The 25238-nt window shown below is 46.4% G+C and overlaps 2 protein-coding genes across 11 annotated transcripts in view; one reads left to right on the plus strand and one right to left on the minus strand.

The window, feature by feature from the left end:
* On the minus strand, window positions 1–20594 carry Tyw3 (tRNA-yW synthesizing protein 3 homolog (S. cerevisiae)). 3 transcript variants are annotated; one of them, XR_375504.4, is made up of 7 exons: window positions 20334–20594; window positions 17935–18015; window positions 17198–17296; window positions 14565–14636; window positions 10958–11091; window positions 3127–3772; window positions 1–2771 (listed from the first exon to the last, which is right to left on the minus strand). XR_375504.4 is itself a non-coding variant. In NM_172474.5 (6 exons), the coding sequence occupies exons 1-6, from the start codon at window positions 20505–20507 to the stop codon at window positions 3559–3561; spliced, it is 774 nt and encodes a 257-aa protein (NP_766062.1). In that variant the 5' UTR covers window positions 20508–20579; the 3' UTR covers window positions 1–3558. The 3 variants fall into 3 exon arrangements, 2 of the variants coding, with proteins under 2 accessions (NP_766062.1, NP_001161830.1); NM_172474.5 differs by having other exon boundaries at window positions 1–3772; window positions 20334–20579; NM_001168358.1 differs by lacking the exon at window positions 10958–11091 and having other exon boundaries at window positions 1–3772; window positions 20334–20579.
* Cryz (crystallin, zeta) overlaps window positions 20192–25238 on the plus strand; it is a 26472-nt gene continuing 21425 nt past the window's right edge. For 3 of the 8 annotated variants that reach the window (NR_151773.1, NM_001357672.1, NM_001357676.1), the window contains exon 1: window positions 20678–21008. The gene's annotated coding sequence lies outside the window, so the exon portion shown is untranslated. Of the gene's footprint in view, window positions 21028–25238 lie in introns of all 8 variants that reach the window. The other 5 variants (NR_151774.1, NM_001357673.1, NM_009968.4 and 2 more) reach the window with 4 other exon arrangements.

Consider the following 25238-nt stretch of genomic DNA (forward strand, 5'->3'; position numbering starts at 1 on the left):
TTCTAGGAAATTAAACTACTTTATTGGGTTTTAGCACATTAACATTTGTGCCTATTTGAATCCCTGTTAGGACCCACCCACATGTGCAAAGCACCATGGTGGGGTAGGAATATATTTTTATTGTATTCCTTGCATAGCAGTGTCAGATCTATTTCCCCATCTCCAATTCGATTAAAGTCACTTCTGGCCTCCATCACAGGAGGGAGGCAGTGGTCATTTTTCAGAGCCCCCCAGCATTTATTCCAGGAACCAGTGCCCTCCCTCTTTTCCTAATGAGGACAGGACAGCTAAATTGCCATGTTAGGGGCAAGGCACCTGTTCTCTGTTAACTCAACACACCTACTTACTATGTAGAGTTGGCTTTCTGAGTGTGTGAGCTGTGCAGTTGCCTATGCTCAGAGTATCTTGCTCTATGGTGTTAGAGGTGGCTCTGTTGGTAGAGTGCTTGCCTGGTGTATACCAAAGCCTTGGGTTTGATTGGTTCTTAGCACATACATTGGATGTAGTGGCTCATGCCTGCATGAACTAGAGACAATGCTAAATATACCAAATACCATCTCAAAAGGAGAGAGAGTGTGTGTGTGTGTGTGTGTGTGTGTGAGAGAGAGAGAGAGAGAGAGAGAGAGAGAGAGAGAGAGAGAGAGAGAGAGAGAGAAGTCTCAACCTTGATTTCATTCTTGGTGGTAGCTATCTTCAAATTCCTAAACATCGTTATACAAAGGGCTTGGCATTTTGATCTTGCATCCGTAGGAATTGTAGCAGTTTATCTTTTTGTCCTACGATACACTAATACAGTTAACAGGTTTGTTTCTCTCCAGTGTTTATCCGGGGCTTGCCACCACAGACTGACACCCATAGGGACCAACTAATGAGGTGTCTGTCAGAGAGCTAGCAATGGGAAGGGTCTGAGGGGAACTGGATGACTCTTTTCAAATGTTACAGCCAGAATGTGGCTGGCTGAGTGTCATGTGGGATGTGTGCCTCCAACAACCCAAGTTTTCCAATTAAAGGGAACAAACAAAACAAACCCTAGAGATGCAGTTTTACTCCCACTGTGAGCTAATTGTACTTTAAAATCATGACCCAATTAGGAAAACCACCCTCATGTGAGCCACATGAAACGTATCTGCTTGGCCATAACTTGGTTGATGTCTGGTCCAAGAACTCCAGAAACAAAGCTTGTGGAACCTGGAGGAGTCAAACCTGGGCAGTGAATGGTTGCCCCAGGGAGAAGCAGAGAATGCCTTCTAGTTCAGAGGCTAAAACCCAGGGTGGTCACTGCAGCTCAGGTCCCTTCCCTGTGGTGGTTCTACCTAGGGTCCCCCCACCACCACCACTACCACCATGCTGGCTGTTCTGTTTACATGTTGTCACTCCTTCTGACTGCTTACCTGGCAGATCATTTAGATTTTATTCAGTAATTCAGAAGCCATGCTCAAGACATTCTAAGACTGTAAGTTTCCTTTCCCTACCCCAGTTCCCTACCTGGCAGCAAGCTGTATATGCTTATACGTAACGTGCAGCTGCAGTTACAAGAGTGCAAGTTGTGCAAGGCACACGCCACACAGCACCAGGGCTTCCTGCCACGCCCTTCACCAGAGTGCAAACACAGCATTGTCCTGAGCATAGACAGTATCACAGGTGCTTGCTCATCTAAGGAATCCACAGAAACCTACAGGGCAGGTGTGCTCCAGCCTCCGCTCATGGGGCTTCTTCTCGTGCTGTCTGGAATAAGCCGGTCAGGAAGGGTTCCTAAAATGCCGACTTGAAATTGCCAGTATTTGAAATCACCTGACTCAGGAGATGTGCTTGTGCTAAGCAGATCACACTTGTCTGCTCCAGCCTCCGCTCATGGGGCTTCTTCTCGTGCTGTCTGGAATAAGCCGGTCAGGAAGGGTTCCTAAAATGCCGACTTGAAATTGCCAGTATTTGAAATCACCTGACTCAGGAGATGTGCTTGTGCTAAGCAGATCACACTTGTCTGCTCCAGCCTCCGCTCATGGGGCTTCTTCTCGTGCTGTCTGGAATAAGCCGGTCAGGAAGGGTTCCTAAAATGCCGACTTGAAATTGCCAGTATTTGAAATCACCTGACTCAGGAGATGTGCTTGTGCTAAGCAGATCACACTTGTCTGCTCCAGCCTCCGCTCATGGGGCTTCTTCTCGTGCTGTCTGGAATAAGCCGGTCAGGAAGGGTTCCTAAAATGCCGACTTGACTGACTTTACTTACAGATTTAAGAAAAATAAAGATGACAGTTACAGTTAACCTTCCTTTCCAGCTTGCCGGCATTTGAAATCGCCTGACTCAGGAGATGTGCTTGTGCTAAGCAGATCACACTTGTCTGCTCCAGGGCTTCTCAAACTTCTGACCTGTATGGGCAACTGTTCACATGTGTTCATATCCACACTCAAACACATAGATGTATAACCAGAGCTAATAAAATACATCCTAATAAAAGTTTAAGAAGTAATGTGTCTGGACATCTGACTGACAAAGGTTGAACTTGTGACAGTTAATTTACTCGATTTGATGAGATTCGGAATCACCCAGGAGACATACCTCTGCTGTCTGTTTTATGAGTTTTAATCAAGAAGATCCATCCTGATGTGGGCGGCACCATCCCCTGGGCTCCCTGACTACGGATGCAATGTGACAAGTTGCCTCAAGCTCCTGCTGCCAAAGCTAGAGACGGCCTCTGCTCCCATGATGCTCCCTGATGCTGTCAATGCCATCTTCATGACTGGTACATTTGAAAACGATGAAGTCACCTTCCCTTCAATGAGGAAAAATGGTAATGCTGCAATAGACTATTGCTGGCCAATGCTCACTTCCTATCTGATCCAGTCATCCCTCAAGTGCGAACACAGCAGGTGTTAGAAGAAATGGAAACCCACAAAATGAAATGGTTTGCTACAGGACCTCTGATGTCAGAACTCAAGTCCTAACCCTTCAAGCTGTCATGGCACATGTGTTCTGTTTTATGCGGATGTCTGTGTCTTGGTGATCATTCCTAAGCAAGCTTAGAAAAAGCTACCCCCATGTGTCTCAGCGGCTGCTAGCAGCAAGCTCTGGTGGTGAGAGACAAAGTAGACAGAAGGCACAGGTATTTCCCTGAACAAAATACTCACGTGTATATCAGTTACTTTTATCCACACGGCCAAAGCAAGAGGAGACACTTGTCCAGGGCAAGAAATGCAAATTCTGAGCTGCCCTGTAAGAAAGGCTCAGGGTTGGAGTGAGGTTGTTCCCATGGCTCCAACTCGCATGCTCATGATGCTGAGGCCACCTCAGAGAAGAAGTAACCTTGCTTTTCCTATTTGACATAAATAGACACAGGAAGCTTTACGTTTATTTGTAGAGTGACTCCTAATGTGCTTAAAAAGCAGTCTTCAGAGAGCAAACATACACAAAGCTACTTTGAAAAGCCATTTACACTTAAGTTTCTCTAAAACAGAGAAATTAACTCTTGCCTCCTGTAGGGTTGATGCCCTCAGCAAGCCTTGATACTCTTGTAAAGAGCAGCCTTATACCGTGCACCAGAGACGACACTGTGCCAGGCCTCAGTCGTCTCCCAGGAAGAGTGCAGCACTGATTTCCAGGCCATCACCGTCTTCCAGCTCCCTCCCGTTGTCTTCAGTGGTCGATGGGCCCTGCGCTTTTCCTTGGCTCCGCCTATTCTTATGAGTACAAAGTGGGTTATTTCTCTCTTTGATCTTGGAATGTGAGTTTGAAATGGTTTCTCGTTTGAGAGCATGTTGTAGGTAGTTATAAAACCTGTAACGAATTAAATATATGGTTAAATAGATGAGTATTTTGAAAATGAATGACTGAAACCATCCTCGAACTGGTCCTCTGTTTCGAAGCGTGACAATGTCGTGTTTTAACCTTATAAAGTCAACCGACTACATCTTTCTTTGCCTTCATCACTGTAAAACTGTGTTTTCAACTCTTTAAGAGCAGCACTCACAGGTGAAGCCAGCCATGCAGGTGCCATGTCTAGTTGAGCACCGTGTTTCCATCTCTGCCTGCTGCTTCCCTTCTGCTAGACCTTCAGCTCCTTCCACCACATCACAACAGAGTACAGAGACAGCAGCTACACAACAGAGTGCAGAGACAGCAGCTACACAACAGAACAGAGACAGCAGCTACACAACAGGACAGAGACAGCAGCTACACAACAGAGTACAGGGACAGCAGCTACACAACAGGACAGAGACAGCAGCTACACAACAGAGTACAGAGACAGCAGCTACACCACAGAGTACAGGGACAGCAGCTACACAACAGGACAGAGACAGCAGTTATACAACAGGACAGAGACAGCAGCTAAACAACAGAGTACAGAGACAGCAGCTACACCACAGAGTACAGGGACAGCAGCTACACAACAGAGTACAGGGACAGCAGCTACACAACAGGACAGAGACATCAGCTACACAACAGGACAGAGACAGCAACTACACAACAGAATACAGAGACAGCAGCTACACAACAGAGTACAGGGACAGCAGCTACACCACAGGACAGAGACAGCAGTTACACAACAGGACAGAGACAGCAGCTACACAACAGGACAGAGACAGCAGTTACACAACAGAGTATAGAGACAGCAGCTACACAACAGGACAGAGACAGCAGTTACACAACAGGACAGAGACAGCAGCTACACAACAGGGTAAAGGGACAGCAGCTACACAACAGAGTACAGGGACAGCAGCTACACAACAGAGTACAGGGACAGCAGCTACACAACAGGACAGAGACATCAGCTACACAACAGGACAGAGACAGCAACTACACAACAGAATACAGAGACAGCAGCTACACAACAGAGTACAGGGACAGCAGCTACACCACAGGACAGAGACAGCAGTTACACAACAGGACAGAGACAGCAGCTACACAACAGGACAGAGACAGCAGTTACACAACAGAGTATAGAGACAGCAGCTACACAACAGGACAGAGACAGCAGTTACACAACAGGACAGAGACAGCAGCTACACAACAGGGTAAAGGGACAGCAGCTACACAACAGGACAGAGACAGCAGCTACACAACAGGACAGAGACAGCAGCTACACAACAGAGTACAGAGACAGCAGCTACACCACAGAGTACAGAGACAGCAGTTACACAACAGGACAGAGACAGCAGCTACACAACAGAGTACAGGGACAGCAGCTACACCACAGAGTACAGGGACAGCAGCTACACAACAGAGTACAGGGACAGCAGCTACACCACAGAGTACAGGGACAGCAGCTACACAACAGAGTACAGAGACAGCAGCTACACCACAGAGTACAGGGACAGCAGCTACACCACAGAGTACAGGGACAGCAGCTACACCACAGGACAGAGACATCAGCTACACAACAGGACAGAGACAGCAACTACACAACAGAATACAGAGACAGCAGCTACACAACAGAGTACAGAGACAGCAGCTACACAACAGGACAGAGACAGCAGCTACACAACAGGACAGAGACAGCAACTACACAACAGAATACAGAGACAGCAGCTACACCACAGAGTACAGGGACAGCAGCTACACAACAGAGTACAGAGACAGCAGCTACACAACAGGACAGGGACAGCAGCTACACAACAGAGTACAGGGACAGCAGCTACACAACAGGACAGAGACAGCAGTTACACAACAGGACAGAGACAGCAGCTACACAACAGAGTACAGGGACAGCAGCTACACCACAGAGTACAGAGACAGCAGGTACACAACAGAGTACAGGGACAGCAGCTACACAACAGGACAGAGACAGCAGTTACACAACAGGACAGAGACAGCAGTTACACAACAGAGTACAGAGACAGCAGTTACACAACAGAGTACAGGGACAGCAGCTACACCACAGAGTACAGGGACAGCAGCTACACCACAGGACAGAGACATCAGCTACACAACAGGACAGAGACAGCAACTACACAACAGAATACAGAGACAGCAGCTACACAACAGAGTACAGGGACAGCAGCTACACCACAGGACAGAGACAGCAGCTACACAACAGAGTACAGGGACAGCAGCTACACAACAGAGTACAGAGACAGCAGCTACACAAAAGAGTACAGGGACAGCAGCTACACCACAGGACAGAGACATCAGCTACACAACAGGACAGAGACAGCAACTACACAATAGAATACAGAGACAGCAGCTACACAACAGAGTACAGGGACAGCAGCTACACCACAGGACAGAGACATCAGCTACACAACAGGACAGAGACAGCAACTATACAATAGAATACAGAGACAGCAGCTACACAACAGAGTACAGGGACAGCAGCTACACCACAGGACAGAGACATCAGCTACACCACAGGACAGAGACAGCAGCTACACAACAGAGTACAGAGACAGCAGCTACACAACAGAGTACAGAGACAGCAGCTACACAACAGAGTACAGAGACAGCAGCTACACAAATGAGTACAGAGACAGCAGCTACACAACAGGACAGAGACAGCAACAACAGAACAGAGGACAGAGACAGCAGTGACACAACAGAGTACATAGACACAGCAGCTACACAACAGGACAGAGACAGCAGCTACACAACAGAGTGCAGGGACAGCAGTTACACAACAGGACAGAGACATCAGCTACACAACAGGACAGAGACAGCAGCTACACAACAGAGTACAGAGACAGCAGCTACACAACAGAGTACAGAGACAGCAGCTACACAACAGAGTACAGAGACAGCAGCTACACAAATGAGTACAGAGACAGCAGCTACACAACAGGACAGAGACAGCAACAACAGAACAGAGGACAGAGACAGCAGTGACACAACAGAGTACATAGACACAGCAGCTACACAACAGGACAGAGACAGCAGCTACACAACAGAGTGCAGGGACAGCAGCTACACAACAGGACAGAGACATCAGCTACACAACAGGACAGAGACAGCAGCTACACAACAGAGTACAGAGACAGCAGCTACACAACAGAGTACAGAGATAGCAGCTACACAACAGAGTACAGAGACAGCAGCTACACAAATGAGTACAGAGACAGCAGCTACACAACAGGACAGAGACAGCAACAACAGAACAGAGGACAGAGACAGCAGTGACACAACAGAGTACATAGACACAGCAGCTACACAACAGGACAGAGACAGCAGCTACACAACAGAGTGCAGGGACAGCAGCTACACAACAGGACAGAGACAGCAGCTACACAACAGAGTACAGAGACAGCAGCTACACAACAGAGTACAGAAATAGCAGCTACACAACAGAGTACAGAGACAGCAGCTACACAACAGGACAGAGTCTGGTGCACACACACAGAGAATGGGGTGTTCTGAGAGTGGCTGGTGCTCAGAGGATGTAGTTTCTGTTCAGGAGGATGAAGGTTCTGAAGGTGGATGGTGATGGTTACTAATCATGTGAATGCACGCAATGCCATTGGTTACAATGGTAAATTTCTGTTACATATATTTTACCACAGTAAAAAAGATAAAAAAAAAAAATTCAACTGCTGCAAACAGACTCAATTACATTGCCTTTCTGATTTCTTTATTCTTAACAATATTATATGCCAATATATTCAGCCCTTTATTCTGTTTTATTTAATATTTTATTACACAGCTGATGAAAAGAAGAACATGGTTAATTTCTTTCTACTCAGGGCCACATGGCTTTGTGGGATCCAGGTCTTAACCTTCTGCTAACAGACACCGAAACCCTTCCTCTTGTAGTCAGAGGCAGACCTACAAACTTGGAGTTTTCCACCTGGAAGTTGTTATGTATGAAATATCTTACAGTGTCTGTCAGTCCCTGTCTCTTCCAGTCTCCAAATTGGCTCTTTACAAAGCAGGCCATGCTCCCTGGACTGTCCTGCCTAGCTCCAGACACTGCAGGCTCTCCGCTGTTCTGTTGGCTGAGTCCCTTCCCACAGAGAAACAGGCGTGGGAACTGCGCTTCATAAGCAGGAACAGGAACAAGACCTTTTCTCTACTAAGACTATTTTAGGGCATGAGGAGACGGCTCGGTGGTAACAGTGCTTGCTGCATCAGCATGAGGACCGGACTTCAGATCCTGGCACCCGTGTAAAAGGCTCATGTGAGCTACAGGGCCCAGAAGGCTGCCTGCCGGGACTTCCTGACACCACCCTAGCACCAGGCTGAGTGAGGAGCCCTGTCTCAAGGGGATAAGGTAAAGAATGACAGGGCAGGACACAGGGCTTTACACATATGTACACTTGCACACAGGTACCACACACATCTACCCTTCCCCACACTCACACACACACACACACACACACACACACACACACACACCACACACATATCTGCACTCATCTGCAGGTATCACATACATACATCATATACATACATAAGCTTGTACACATGTGCACATACACCATACACACATACACCAGTCTCACATATATGCCACATGTGATCAGACATACTTCACACTCACACATATGTATGCATACCTATCACATGTGCATACGCCATACACACATGCATCATACCTATACACACACATGTACACAAATAACACATACATACACAAATATTTTTAAGTACTTTAACTCAACTTTAATTGTCATGCTGCTAAGCTATTTGTGGTTGATCAACTGTTACTTGTTGGGCTGAGGCTTCCAAATTCTTTGAGAGATATGTCCCTCCCCATACCTGCCCGTGGCTAACAGCCCTTTCGCTCCTAGGATCAGGAGTTCTGTGCCTGCATCTGGCTGCTCCCTGAGGAGCCCTAATTTGCTCGCACACTCTGAATCCACACGCATTCTTCTAATCAGGATCTTAAGACACTTTTATCCTTCTTTAATTTTTCCCTGATTTTATATGATGAGCCTGCTCTCTTGATAGCGGCATGCAAACTATCATCTCAAAACACATTTTTGAGTCAATGGATTTAACTCATAATTTGATTTTATGGTTGGTGAGCATGGCTCAATTAACTTTGCCAGGTGTAGAGTTAGTTGATCTTGTGCTATATTTATAAACTTGTTGGAATTCAGGGCAGAAAACACGAGAAACTGAACGGCTGCTTCCTGTGGTATTGTACCCACTCCCACAGCCCAGTCTACCTGGTGGACAGTAAGCTCTGTGGTGGTGGGTGTCCGTGCGCAGATCATGTCTGCAGGTGCCAGCTGCCTACCTGAAGGCTTTGCTTTGGTTAGATTGTCCATGCTTTGTGGCAGGATTTGTCATCAATTTTCCTAAACCAGGATCCTCAGGCTGCATGCTGAGATGACAACTGTGGTAAGGAATCAGCTGTCCCCAGCCCCCACTCCAGTCTGGTACAGGTCACACAGCTCCCTAGGGGAGGTTTCAGTACCTCTAGGAATTCTAGCCTTCAGAGTTGTGAGTGGCGAAGGAGGAAGGGCTCCCTGTTCTGCGTCCACGGCAGGTGCTGAAGCCTATCATGAAGTATACGCTACTTAATGATGAGGGCAACTCTTCTCTGAGGTGGCATCTCCCCTAAGTTACTGATGACACAATCAAAATACAAGAGTGTCGTGACAGACCAGGGCTGAGTGACTTGGTGGGACAGGGTTGAACCCAGGCTGCTGTAGAGACTAGGTCCCACTGTTGTCACTGGCACCTTTGTCTTAGCTGCAGTTGGACATCTCTAGGTAGTTAGGGGGTTCAGGCAGGCAAGACAAGGCACGGGCTCTTCTCCAGTATAAAGACATGACTCTGACATCAATGCAGAGACCCACTAACATGAAGACAGACAGACAGACAGACAGACAGACAGACAGACATCCTGTCTACATCCTGCACTGAGAGCAGCCTGAGGGGCTGCTTTACAGGTCTTGAAGAGAGAGGCAATGTAGATGGAAAGAAAAATGACTGACCGAGAGATACTTAGGCAGTGGTGTAATGTGAGACTTCTAAAAGTGTGGGGAGAAAGAACAAGGGAAGTTACATAAAAATGTCCATCGCTCTGTAACTTGGAAAGGTACAACTTGTACTGGTGAGCCACAGTGAGATGGCCCAGGAGGCAAAAGAAGTTGTCACACAGGCCTGATGGTGTGAGCTTCATCTTCAAAATCATGTAATTCACAAAGTTGTCATCTGACCTCTACAACAGTGTGCTTTGGCTTGCTCTGTCTCCCTCTCTCTCTCTCTCTCTCTCTCTCTCTCTCTCTCTCTCTCACACACACACACACACACACACACACGCACACACTCATGCAACACACATGCAAACCCATTCACCCCACACACCCAGTCATGCTCACATGCACTTACACATATACACACATGCATATACTCATGCACACACATACAATGCATGCATACACACATGCACTCACACATATACATACATGCACACATATACACAGTCATGTACACAGATGTCCACACATGTACAGTCATGCACACAGATGTCCACACACGTACACAGTCATGCACTAGGGGACTTGAGTGGCACTGCTTGTACACAGAAGGCAGGCAACATCTACAGAAACTCTGTTTAAAGGGCACCATAAGTTCATCCATTTGCCAGCAGGTCCAACTGGAGAGCCACAGTAGAAAGATGTGCATTGGAATCTAGTCTCCTTCCTAGTTGACCAACAAGGCAATTCCAGATTTTCTCCATGACAATAGCTGGTTGTTGAACTAGCCTGGGGTCTAAGACACTGTCAGGGTGAAAGGAGAAGGCAGTGTGCACAACTCCCCTCAAGCTGTCCCCACCGCTGTCAGACTCTCTTTAGCAGTGTTACTGGTGGTCACCTCTATCTACTCTGCAAAGCCTCCTTCTGCAATCATGGAGCGCCCTTCTCAGTGGCTCTAGTTCCACTGCAGACCTCAGTTAACCTTCCTTTCCTCCGTAGGACAGAGATGAGTATCTAAGCAGTCTGGACTATAAGGACATGCTCCCCAATTCCAAGTATGACGTGGGCAGATGCGAGTAACATGGGAATAAATAATTGACTGTACCTCCCAATTCTTCTCTTGTTTTCCTCCATTTTCTGATTTGCTATAGTTAACAGGAACTCAATATATTCCTCTGTCACCATCAGCTTTCCCTTGTGGGTTAATGGGACTTCCAATCCATGTGTACCCCGGACAGCCTGGAATAGGTAGGAGTTTAGACGTGAAGAACAGAGCCTCTGAAGTTGAGTCAAGTCCCAGTCAGGGCTCGGTTCGAACAGTTAACTTCCGTTACAGCTTGTAGGCCCTTGACCTCATGGAATTTATCAACCTCAAACCAACCAAAGGAGATGAAACAGACTTCTGCAAGGACAGTCTATACATCCTTTTTCAGAGAAGGAGATGATATCAAAGAATTTAATAACTTTGTACAGTTTCAATCTCACTATGGCTTAGAAGCCTTAGCACATGATTTAAAGAACAGAAATAGATGACACATCAACAGAGGCCTCAAGGAAAAATGAGTGTCTTGGAGCATCTGCGTGAGCTGAGGACGGCAATCAGGAAGCCCTGCTTCCTCCACCATGCAGCACGGCTGCCTCCTCAGGGCTATGAGGCTGTGAGCTCAGCAACTGTCACGGAAACAGTCAGCCCATCCTTGTGCGCCCCAAAGCTGGGTACAGAGTAAGCACAGAAGCAAACTAAACAAAACAAACAAAGCCCACTTGCACTGAAGAATAGAAACTCATGTAATGGATCTTTCCTAGCTTCCCAGTAGCCGAGAAAAGCCTGGTTCCTGCCTATAAGAGCTCACATTTAGAAATAAACAACTGACAGAAGAAGCACATGAATCCTTGTATGTGTGCACACACTCACAAATGAAACATGCTAATATCATGTTTCCGTCTGTGTCCAGAGCTAAGCCTGTGCACAGCTCTCCATACTCAAATACTGCCAGGAGAGAGCTGTTCTTCCAGGAGTCCTGACACACCTGCAAGCACAGGTAAGACTACCACTTCTGCTCAAACTCCTGGACCAAGAGGGGCCTTCCCAGATAGATACATCAGGACACAGGAACAAAGGAACAGCTGAGGACAGGATCCTTCTGGTTTCTGTCTACACCCCAGAGCTGACCCTGTGCCACAGCTCTCCATACCCAAATTCCTCCTGGAGATATCTGGTCTCCCAGGAGTACTGACAAACAGGCTTGCAGGAGGGACAAGCTGCAGTCAAAGACAGCAAGACCAGCTAACACCAGAGATAACCAGATGGCGAGAGGTAAGGGCAAGAACATAAGCAACAGAAACCAAGACTACTTGGCATCATCAGAACCAAGTTCTCCCACCAATGTAAACCCTGGTTACCCCAACACACCAGAAAAGCAAGACTCTGATTTAAAATCACATCTCATGATGATGATAGAGGAATTTAAGAAGGACATAAATAACCCCCTTAAAGAAATACAAGAGAACACAGGTAAACAGGTAGAAGACCTTAAAGAGGAAACACAAAAATCCCTTAAAGAATTACAGGAAAATACAGTCAAACAGGTGAAAGAACTGAATAAAACTATCTAGGATCTAAATATGGAAATAGAAACAATAAAGAAATCACAAAGGGAGACAACCCTGGAGTTAGAAAACCTAGGAAAGAGATAAGGAGTCATAGACACAAGCATCACCAACAGAATACAAGAGATGGAAGAGAGAATCTCAGGTGCAGAAGATACCATAGAAAACATTGACACAATAGTCAAAGAAATGCAAAATGCAAAAAGCTACTAACCCAAAACATCCAGGAAACCCAGGACACAATGAGAAGATAAAACCTAAGGATAATAGGCATAAAAGAGAGAGAAGATTCCCCAATTAAAGGACCAGTAAATATCTTCAACAAAGTTATAGAAGAAAAGTTCCCTAACCTAAAGAAAGAGATGCCCATGAACATACAAGAAGCCTACAGAACTCCATATACATTGGAGCAGAACATGACAGATGCTCTGGTGAAGTCTGAGGCTCAGCTCCACACCAAAGCAAGCATTTGAGTGGTATTTCCAGGGCCAAGGACAATTTCATCAGACATAAAAACAGTGGATGTTCTAGTCATAGCAGCAACATCGGTAGAACAGATTACATGGCTGGAACATCACACACACACACACACACACACACACACACACACACACACACACACAGTTTAAGCCTGTGAGTATCAGGGAGACCCTGGTTGTGTTTTAAGGAGAGATTCTGGCAATACTGGTCAGAGACTGGAAGGGCTGAAGGAGACCTCACAGAAGCCTGTCAGGAGACAATCTTAGAAATGAGGCGATAGATGCGGGTGCTGCCTCAGGACCAGGGCCAGGGTGCAGGGCCTGGCTGGCAAAGGCACAGAGGCAGATACGATCAGACCAGTGACTAACTGGAAACAGGGAAAAATGGAGAGAAAGATAAAGAAACGTGTGAACTTTTCCTCGGGCACCTGATATGTTATAGAGTGAGGACTTTGACTGACTATTTAGTCACGCTTTACGTTCCTTGAAAGCCACCTCTATTTGGGAAATAGGCTCCTTCTTAAAAATAGAAAGAGTGGAAGGATCTAGAATAGCAGGAATTTGACAATGTTCAGCTATAGCCTGTGCTGTGTGAACAGCAAATACCAGAGATCAGAATTGGGCAAAATTACTGTGGGCCGGCTTGGCCAGGAAGGGACAGGGACAGGCTGGAAGGACCCTGCGGTCATCTAGGTCAAGGGCTGGCAAACATTTTCTGTGAAGGGAAATTTCCTTGCTTTTGCAGATCACACACTACTCAGTTTTGATGCAGTGATACACAGCAAGCTGTGTGCAATCATTCATCAGAGGGTAGAGTGAACTGCTCCCCACAGGCTGGACTTGGTTCAAGGGTAATGATCTGTGTGAGCTCTGAGGAGACAACAGATGCAGGCATTATGGAGCTCGCACGTGTTTATGAAGCACAGCCGTGGACAGAGATTATTGATATGAAAGACTTGTATCGATATGAAAGACTTGATGCATATGAATCTCTCTACACAGCACAACCATATTTATCCCATTATCCTGGATGTCTCAGGATGAGGCCAGTAGAGCAAGGAACAGGTTCAAAGTAAGCAGAGAGTGTGGTTTAAAGCAGGGACTCAGATATGAATCCAAAGTCTGGATTTCCTATTTAAGGAGGGGCCTGTACACTTTTCCTGGGGTCCAGACAACAGTAAGGAATTCTGAGAAGGAGGGAATGGGCAGGAGTGCTAACAGACAGTCCCAGCGATCTTGTTCATGTCAGACTTACAGAACTGTGTCAAGAGAGTCTCTGTACTGTGTGGAAGCATCACCTGTCAATAAAAAGCTGATGGCCAGTAAGCTGATGCAGGGTTAGAGGGTGGGGCATCCAGACACAGAGAGGGGAATGCTGGGAGATAGTCAGGCGGGAAGACACCACCTGGACTCTAGGAAGTTGGACACAGGAAGCTGAGGAGTGGTAACGAGTCATATAACAGAACTTAGACCAGCTTAAACAGGATAAATGAATTGGGAACAAGCCCAAACTTATGGCCTAGGCATTTACTCCTGAATAATCCTCAGAGTCCTTATTTGGGAACTGGGGCACAGGTAGAAAAGACAGCAGTTACAGAACTGTTCCTGCCAATGGCACCTTACCAGCATGGTCTTCCCTCGCTTTCCCACGGTGATGCCAGAGTTCCTGAAGCCAGAATCAATTGCCACTGAGTGCTGTAAGAAAACATAGCACCCTAGGTTGTGGTGTGCCAACAAGCCAGACCCTCAGCTGAGTCCCATCGGTGGCAGAAACAGATAACTATAAACCCACTGATGTGCTGGGCTGTGTGGACTGCGCTTCAAAGCCATCACAATGCCTGTTACACACACCCCAAGAGCAGCCTTGGAAACGTCACCAACAGAGGGTAACACAGGCTCTGGCCAGTGACCGCAAGCTACGGCTGATGACCAAACCATGCTAGACAGAAGCAAACTTCAAACAAATGAAGCGATTTCTCTAAGAAAGGGGAAAGCTCCCTTAGCATCCTTTCCAGTCCTGAAGAAAGCCGCAGCTATGAGAGTTGGGCTTGGAGCTTCTCCTCACTGCTCTCTAGCACAGTGCCCTGACCATGCCGCCAACAGCACTTACCCCAGTGAGAAAGTGTCTGTCTTCTGACTGCTCGTCTCCCTCCCCTGGAATAAATACCAACTATGGGGAGACACCAGAGGCCCTTTCTACTCTTCTCTGGTACCTGACAGGCTGGGCAACACTGAGTGTGCTCACAGGCAGGGCACAATTGTGCTCTACTGCTGAGCTCTCACCTGCAGTCAGCATGTTAGACTTCCACCACAGCTTTGGCCCAGGAGAGCGCATCCGGGCTCCACTGGGATTAGCACTGGGAACTGGACCTGGGCCTGTGTGGAGGTTTGAATAGGTGTGGCTCCCTGAGCCTGTTTTTTGAATGCTTGGCCCACAGGGAGTGGAACTACTAGGAAGTATGGCCTTGTTGGAGGAAGTGTGTCACTGTGGGGTGGGCTTTGAGGTTTCCTATACTCGGGCTCCACCCAGTACAGAACAGTTTCCTCCTGGCTACCTGCAGAAGAATCAAGATGTAGAGCTCTCAGATCCTTCTCCAGTACTACATCTGTCCGAATGCTGCCATGCTTCTCACCAGGATAATGAATCGGATCCCTGGAGCTGTAAGCCAGTCCTGCTTAGACATTTTCTTTACAAGAGTTGCTCTGGTCATGGTGTCTCTTTACAGCCATGGAACCCTAACTAAGACAGCACTGAGATATGGATGGTGAGTAAAGCTTGTGGACGCAGCACTGGTGTTTGCTCTGGAGCAAGATGAGAACAAGGCAGATCCAAGTCTAGGGGAAACAAAGTCGCAGGCTGCGGAGCACTGTGTCTCAACCAAGGCTTTGAAAGCGTGTCTAAGTGTTCCTGCTTCCTCTCACTCTCTCCACAGTGAGTGCTTCCGGGCACATGGCTTTAAATGGTGCATGCTAACATCTCTCCAGTGTGCATCTGCAGGCCAGTCTATACTCCAGAGCAGCCTTTTACACAAACACCAACCACATTTTGGTGTTAGAACTGAAGTGGCTTTCAAGTTGTGCTAACCCCAGCGACAACATTTGCAGAAAGGGCCTTTATGTTGGTCATGCTGGATAAGGTTGTCAAGGTAGGGACCTAAGTCAACAGGGGTGATGATGACCTTATAAGAGATGCCACTGCTGTGCATTCACAGAGGAAGGCCATGAGAGAGGCAAGGGAGAGGTGGTTGTCTGTAAGGCATCCAGAATAAGACGCACGTCTGAAGCCTGGACACTTCTCTATGGTGCTAGGGCGCTGTGATGCTGTGACACTAGGGCGCTGTGACACTATGGCACTGCTGTGATCTCTTCACCACTTCTCCCCTCAGGCTGTCTAATTCTTGAGCGGCCTCATCACTCTGTTAATGCAGAAGCTAAAACATTTTGACTCTGTCACCCTCTCATGTTCTTTGGTGTCCTCTCAGGCCATGCCACCACACTCCAGGACACTACAGCTGAGCCCTAATATACTGTGGCAGAACTAGGCTCTCAAAGTACAGTGCGCCAAGCCTTTGCAGCTAGCCCTTGCCTGACAAGGCAACCAGACCTCTTCTGGCCTAGAGGCCTCCATCTTCCTCTCTCCTCATCCCCCCTCCCCTCTATGGCCTGCTTCTTCTGCTCTGTGAACACACCAGACCTTTCTTGCTTCTGAAACAGGGAACACTCTAATCTGCTCGGAATCTTCATCTCCCAGCTGCAGGCCTAACTCTGCTTCGTCCTTTTCAGTCTCAGCTTCAGGGAGTTCTTCAGAGCAGCTTGTGAGCAAGGACTGCACACAGCTCTACCCGGATGCTCTGTGGCTCATGATTTACTAAATTATGTTGCAATGAGACGACTCTGCATGTAATGGAGTAAAAGGTGTAGGTGAGCAGGGAGACCTCAGACATGCAGTTCTTGAGCTCTCGTCTAGAACTCAGCCAGAAAACCAAAGACACAGCACTGTGAAATCCACATGAATCCTCCCGCTGAGGGAGACCGCGGGCCAGGTGTGGGTACTCATTTTACTTTCCCAGAGATGACCGGGAGTCCCTACTCCTAACACTTGACATAAATAGCTAGACCAAGCAAACATATGAGAACAATTAAGTCAAAACATTAGCTGAATCAATCAACATTAAATAATTTTAAAAGGTGGCTTAAAGCTTAAAATTAATTCTACTGAAAGACATCTCAATTCAAGAGCAAGTTCAACGTCTTACCAGGGTTTGTGCGTCCTGCAGTGTCCGGCATTGCACATGGAGGATAAAAGGTTCAAACTTCAAAACAGCTTCGCTGGTTGCACCCTTCAGAGCTGCCATCTGAGGGAACCAAGGGTCAGCATGAGGTGCGGCTGCCCAGCCCTGTCCTGTCAACCTGTTCTCCCACCCACCTTCTGCTTCCTAGACATTCTAGCTCTCACTACCCACTCTGTCTGAGACATCTGCGTCCTCTGCCCTCATTTTTATTACAAACATTATTCTTTGCTTATTTTACTTAGTTTCCTGTGGAGCCTATGAAGGGCATGGAGCCCTCCCCATTCCACACGAGAATGCTGGAACCAGCCACACCTCTTTGTGTCCACTTCTCTCCTTTCCTCATTTCTGCAGAGGATGGGGCCGGATGTCCACAGGGACCCGGAGGGAAGGTCTCTGCCTGGTACAACCTTCCCTGTGCTCACTCTGCAGGCTCAGAGACGACACACTGGGCACAGCCATGAGCGTGTCCAGAAGGGATCGTGGTAAATGATATACTCTTATTTCCAACATTGAAGCTAGCAAGGCAGAGTGAAGTCCCTTCTTCTTTTATATTTTTTTTACCAGGTTGCAAAGTTATTAAATAACAGAGCTGAATGTGAGATTTGAACCCAGTGAGCCATGTGCCCACCCTCACCTCTGTGCTGCTGAAGAGGCAGGCCTCCCTGCTGAGTTGCAGATCACTTTTTAACTTAAAAACTTACCACATCGTCTCTCGCACACGGTTTGTGTGTGACCAGCAGCCAGCAGCAGTGTTGCTTCTGAACTCCAGAGCCTTCTGTGCTCTAAAATGACAGACAACTCAACTGTAAAACTTAGCAAGATGAGTACATTTGCATTGTAGAACATGGTGGGCATTCTTAAGTTAGTACTCAGAAAGATGACTGAAAAATAATTCAGTGTATTTTGGGTAAAGATAACCTAGGAGAAAAATCAATTCAAGTAACTTAGGGCTCAGATGGTAAAAGTACTCAGGTGTCTTCAGAAACAGGGGCGTGCTTTTGGTTTGCTTCTGTGTTTGTGTTGTGCTGCTGGGGATGAAACCCAAGATCTTATGAATGGCAGCTGAGCACACCTACCCTGGGTCACAAGCCTCTCTGGGCATGTGTTTGCTGGAAGAAAAGGATGAAGGACTTATATGTTAGCAGTATTTCACCATAAAAAAGTGAAAAAGGGAGAAGGCACCTCCTGTAGAACAGGGTGGCTAACACTACGGAAGGCCGACCATTTGCTGACGTCTGGGATGGGCACACCTTTCGACATGTTCCTCACCACTATGGAAATGTATTTGAGATCCCTAAAGTAGACTGCATATGCAAAGCAGCGAGGAGCAATGTGTCAAAGCTCTGGAGAGGCTGTCATTCCAACAGCGACCTAAACACTGCTTCTTTGCAAATTCTAATCGGTATATACAGATCCTTCCCTCAGAGTCTGCAAAGGGAGAGCAGAAAACCACACACATGAAGACCACCGCATCTCTACAACAACCACGCACACAAAGCTCTGGAGGCTCCTCTGGGAGCTGGTGGGGGAAGCGTGGGCCCTGAACGACCGGTTTTCATAGTGAGGCTCTAGGAACATGGGCTGGCTGTTATAAACAACCTCCGAGCCAAATGAGTGGTTTATGCTTAGCAAATGTACACAATGTCACACCACGACTTGGAACATCTCTGGCTTACCTATGTTTTCTCCACCCTGATTTTTTTTTTCACTTTCCTTCTTTTCTAATAAAGCAGAGTAAAAATAAATAGCCACCAAGTATAAGATACATAAGCTAGACAAGGTTCAGAAAGCATCCTATGACAACTCAGAATGGACAGCCACTCTTAAGTGGGCACTGTGCTTGTCTGCACCTCTTTCTGTGTCTGGCATAACAGTGGAGCTTGGAGAGTCGTGTCTCAGCTATGTAGATATAGGGGAAGCATTATAGGACAGCTACTCCAGAAGCTGAGGCAGGAGGACCACAGGTTCCAGGAGTTCTTGGTCTATTAAATGTGTTCAAGATCAGTCTATGCAGCTTTGAAAGATCCTGTTTTAGAAGGTTTAAAAAAAAAAAAAAACAAAAGGTAGGGAGGAGGCTGGAAGTTTCACTCAGTGGTAGAGTGTTTGCTGAGCATGATCGAGACCCTAAGTTCGGTTCTCAGTACTCTGCCACTCCTAAATGAAGAACAGGAACAAGACAAAGACAAGTAACTAAAGAAAATAGTTCAATCTTGGCAGTTGGTTAAAATGAGGAAAGGATTGCAGGTTACAGAACAATATAAATTTGGATTTTCTAAAGTAAATTCTGCTTAAAAATGAAAATATATAAAATATATATCATATTCTATTATGATTATATTTTGTATAATCATAATTATAATATGTTTTCATTATAGATATTTTACACATAGTATATACATATATATTTATACATTTATAAATATATTATACATATATGTGTATGCATCCCTCATATGCATATACATATGAATGTGTTGTGAAACATGGCTTGGAGAAGAGACAACAGTGTTTTGGAGACTCGTCTGAATAAACCCAGGCAGGGCAGTTGTAGAAGAGGTGTGGGCAGCTAGCTTGTGAGCAAGAGTGTCCATGAACAGAACGGGAGTGGTGGAAGCAATATAAACATGAACAGACCTCGATAATCTGGGACTTCAGTACGTGAAGAACCAAGCGGAACCTAGCGACTTTTAACCAGCAATATGGGGCCAGGCACGATGAGAAATGTTGGAAATAAATTACCCTATTTCACGTGTTGTCTAGTTATCCTGTGTTGTGGGACAGGAAGAGGATGAGAGCGTGCAGCCAGGGGCTTTGACCATGTATCTACAGTACTGTTTCATTTAGAGCTAAAATGCCCAGGGCTGTAATAATGACACCGGCCACCAGGGGGCAGCGACCCCTTAACCTTCGGGCGCCCATCTCATAGCGACAGTGATTGGGTTAGCGCGGCTCGAGGGCGAGCGTGACCGAAGGGACTTGGAGACTCGAGCTCCTCCAGCGCTCTGTAAATCCAATCCCCAGCCTTCGCCACTTAAGCTAGCTCCACCATCACCCGGAGGACGCATTAGCATTGCACAGCCTCCCCCGGCCCGGGCCTCACCCCGTCCAGAAGGAGGATGCGCCCTGCGCAGGAGCTGGTGGTGAAAAACTCTTCCCGCGAGTTCAGGAGCTCCACCACCTCCACCGCGTCCTCGTCCACACTGCCCTTGCGGCTAAGGTCCGCCTTGCTCAGACTCTGCGCCTTCCACCGGCCGAACTCCGCGCTACGGTCCATGAGCGAGCGAGCGAGCTGGGGTCGGCTTTCTGCTCTGGAATGCGCCTTCTTCTCCATGGGCGCAGCCATATTGCCGCCACGGTGGCCGGAGAGGACCAAAGTTCCCCATTGGCGCAACCAGGAGCAAGACGTGCGCCGCCAGACCGTACAGGCGTAAACCGAGAGGGGGAGCCTAGCGAAGTTAGGGAAAGCCAGCCCACCTCTTTCCCCACAGACCTTCTGGAGCTTAGGAGGTTTTGTTTCCTACTCTAGAGGAGGGTAAGTCACCCAGGACCGCAAGCAAGGTCCTACTCTTGTCTGCCGGGAGGCTTTTTTTTTTTTTTTTTTCTTTCTTTCAAGTTCTAGGCTCCAGGAGATCTATCTGCACTGGAGAACTGCACAGCAGGCGGCCGGTGGTTCCGACTGGGGTAGCTGCCTACTGATGCCTGGGGATTTCTGCCGCCACCCAGGCACTCGCGCCCCAACTCCGGGTTCACAACTTCCCAGGTGCAGGTAGAGGAGGTCTGTGTTCTGTCCTCCGGTGTGTATGCAGTGGGCGTTGTTATTCCTATTTTTAGACATAGTGGCACCCACCTACAGTAGTCTTCAAAAGAAAGAAGAGAGACCTAGAGAGAGTCAGAGACAGAGGGACACAGAGAGGGACAGAGTTAGAAAAACCTAATACATTGTTAACTACATCTTGCGCATTTACAGTTCCCAGAGTTCCTGCCTCAGTCTTGTGACCAGAAAAGACCTGTTAATGATTGAAAGTGCAGAGGCCACTGTGTGGACTTCGTGTCCACCTCGAGCCCCTGAAGCCACCATAACTCCCCGCTGGCTCCTGCCCTAGGAAATGCAGCTTGTAGCAAGCAGCATTCTGTCACACTGAAGCGGGGCCTGCCCTGTCCATGAGATGCTGCAGGGGTACAGAGTGATCAGTGTGAAAGCAAGACCGTGACAACATCATATAGCCAGAAGACTTGGACTGGATACTTTAATTTTCATCATTTATTCGTGTTTCCAAGTTAATAGTAAGCCACAAGCTTCCATGAGCCATTCTGGAACAGTGGCAGTACATTTTATAACTATGAGGCCTCTTTTTTAGTCTTCATTTAAAACTCTCTCTAGAAATCAATTTTATTTTATTTTGCTCTTTTTTCCACACCGTGTGTATTCCTGGTGCACTCAAAGGACAGAAGAGGGTATTAGATCTCCTGGGACTGGAGTTAGAATAGGTTTCGAGCCTGAGTCACCAAGTTGGTGCTGGAAAGCCAAATGAAGCCCTCAGCAAGAGGATAACAAGTGTTCCTTGCCGCTAGCCCTAACCTTGGCCCTCTGCACTTCATTAGTAATATGTCTTTCCTCTTGAGTTTGAGAGTTGACTCACTAACTCTATGTTAAGATATACATACGTCTAACATATCCCCTACCCATTTAACTTTCATTTAAACCAATGAATGAGTTTCAATCAGTCTAGAGGAGGAATTTTTAACTGTGTATGTCCTAGAAATAAAAAGTAAAATAAAAATAAAACAAGGTACTATAAACAGTTTTCACAACATATATATGATAGATAGAAAAGCCCATTTAAACCATAGCATAGTTAACAAACCAAAGAAACTAGGCATGATGGTGCATATACTAGGAAAGCTGAGGCAGGGGAGTTATCCAGAGCTCCAGACCAACCTGGACTACAGTGTGAGATGCTCCAAAGTGGCAGAAAGCTCCTCCTTGTCCAGTGTGAGACCATGAGTAACAATAAAGCTTACATTGTTGCAGCCAATCCCCACAGGTAGCCTAGACTAGACAACCTATACCATCAGGGTAGATTAGCTTTCCCTGTAGAACCATGTCTTTTATGTTTCTACTGTATTTCCCAATTTGTAGGCATTTGAAGAATACCCAAGTAGACGCCTTTATTAGATAATATATGCCCCAGCCTATAGCTTGGTGACATTTCATACCCAATTGCTCATACATTCCAGAATTCATTTCAGAGGCATGAAGGACAATCGATGCCAACATTTCCAAAAGTGAAGTTGGAAGATTCTAAGTTAAGGAAATAAAATCAGCCAACATTTAAGGCACTGAACTTGGGTTCTAGCCCTGCTGTGACCTCTGTGACCTGCCAGGGTTTCTGAACCTCTTCTAACAAAGGCAAAGGTCGTCTCCTTCATAAAAGGAAGGCTGGCTTTTTAGTTCTGCATAGCATCTTTTCCCTTTGGTCTTTTGTAAAGATAATAAAATGAATGGAGATTTAAAAACTATGCTTTTTTAGGAAAAGCTCACTATTATGAAGGCTTAAGTTCATAACTGCTGTTAGTATATCATCCTATTTTATTCTTGTGGTTCTTGTCAGGAGCCATCGAGGAAAGGGGACCTTCCTGGAGGCTTATGATGGCTGAGCTCTGAGAGGCAAGCTCTCAAGAGGCTTCATCTCTGGGTTGCTTCCTGCAGCTGATATGCCTTTCCTGTCATAGATAATCTAAGGGTTCCAGAGCATCACCCACTCTATTGAGCAGATTTCGTATAGATCAACCTAAAGATGAACTTTCATGAATTAATGCTGTTTAGATGAATTAATGATTTCATAGAATTCCTGATTTGATTCAAATCCTTTTGGGAAGAAAGCTTTAAGATGGTTTTAGTTGTTTTGCTAGAAAGATGTAATAAAGTTAGAATCAGGAATAGACAGTGCCCGTGCCTCAGAATAGTAAGTAAAGGCTGCATAATAAAAGATACAACAAGCTTTCAAAATTACACTAAAAGGAGAAAATAGGCTTGGGACAAATTTGTGTTCAAGGAAAAATATTCAGGTCCAAGGATGAAGCCACAGGTGTGCACTATGATCAGGCCAGGGCATGTAAAAACTGAACTTATAGTGAGCTTATCGTATAAAACACTGCATTGCACTTGTTACTGATACCTTTCCGTAACTCCCTTTTATGTAACATTTTATCTATAAGGGAATTCTTTCTTAGAGAACTTTTTGTCTAAAAGTATAAAAAGTCTGACAGCAATAAAGGAAGGTGGTGCAGCACACACATTTTCCGGTGTGTGTGTGTGTGTGTGTGTGTGTGTGTGTGTGTGTTGTTGTTGTTGTTGTTTGTGTGAGGGACTTCTCTCTGGTTCAAAAACAGTTAAGGAGCTCTGAGCCTCTTACCTGGCCAGCCAGGGGCTCCCCACTCACTCTCCAGAGAGAGGAGCACTAACAATAAATCCTTTCACTTAATTCCCTCTGCTGAAGAGCATGAGTTAGTCCACCAGGAACTGAGTTAGAGAGCTCAGTGCTGGTTCTCAGTGCTGGTTAAAGCACGGCATTAAAAAAAGATTTATTTTTTTTTCATAGCAACATTTTTTTTCCTTTTTTTCCCCATTTTTTATTAGGTATTTAGCTCATTTACATTTCCAATGCTATACCAAAAGTCCCCCCATACCCACCCACCCCCACTCCCCTACCCACCCACTCCCCCTTTTTGGCCCTGGCATTCCCCTGTACTGGGGCATATAAAGTTTGCAAGTCCAATGGGCCTCTCTTTGCAGTGATGGCCAACTAGGCCATCTTTTGATACATATGCAGCTAGAGTCAAGAGCTCCGGGGTACTGCTTAGTTCATATTGTTGTTCCACCTATAGGGTTGCAGTTCCCTTTAGTTCCTTGGGTGCTTTCTCTAGTTCCTCCATTGGGGGCCCTGTGGTCCATTCAATAGCTGACTGTGAGCATCCACTTCTGTGTTTGCTAGGCCCCGGCATAGTCTCACAAGAGAGAGCTATAACTGGGTCCTTTCAGCGAAATCTTGCTAGTGTGTGCAATGGTGTCAGCGTTTGGAAGCTGATCATGGGAAGGATCTCCAAATATGGCAATCACTAGATGGTCCATCCTTTTGTCACAGCTCCAAATTTTGTCTCTGTAACTCCTTCCATGGGTGTTTTGTTCCCATTTCTAAGAAGGGGCAAAGTGTCCACACTTTGGTCTTCGTTCTCTTGAGTTTCATGTGTTTAGCAAATTGTATCTTATATCTTGGGCATTCTAAATTTCTGGGCTAATATCCACTTATCAGTGAGTACATATTGTGCGAGTTCCTTTGTGATTGGGTTACCTCACTCAGGATGATGCCCTCCAGGTCCATCCATTTGCCTAGGAATTTCATAAATTCATTCTCTTTAATAGCTGAGTAGTACTCCATTGTGTAGATGTACCACATTTTCTGTATCCATTCCTCTGTTGAGGGGCATCTGGGTTCTTTCCAGCTTCTGGCTATTATAAACAAGGCTGCTATGAACATAGTGGAGCATGTGTCCTTCTTACCGGTTTGGGACATCTTCTGGATATTTTTTAAAGCATTCATTTAAGTACAGAGCAGTAACAAAGAGTTAGGTTTCCTAGCACTTACTCAAGCACAAAACATTTTCACAGCGCTTACTTAAGCACAGAGAGCTAAAGAGAAAAAGGAGCCTGCTGGGGGCCAGCTCTAGCTGTGCTTTCTGGTTCTCTCTTGAAGGTAACTGAGGGGGAAGGGTGTCGTTGGGGGCAAGACTTAGTCTTGCAAGATATTTAGGGTTGCCTTTATTATAATAAAAAGTTTATCTGTCTTAAGTCTAAGTCACATTCCTATGGTAGCTGACCTGCCTTTCTGAGTTGTTCTGAGGCCAGAAAACTTCAAGTCTCTGGCCTTTAGCACCTCATAGTAGAACAGCAGGGGGTTAAGTAAAGAGCCTTTGCTCTGTCTCTGCATTGACTGCTGCTCTAACT

This window comes from Mus musculus, chromosome 3, assembly GCF_000001635.26.
Source record: "Mus musculus strain C57BL/6J chromosome 3, GRCm38.p6 C57BL/6J".
Lineage (NCBI taxonomy): Eukaryota > Metazoa > Chordata > Mammalia > Rodentia > Muridae > Mus > Mus musculus.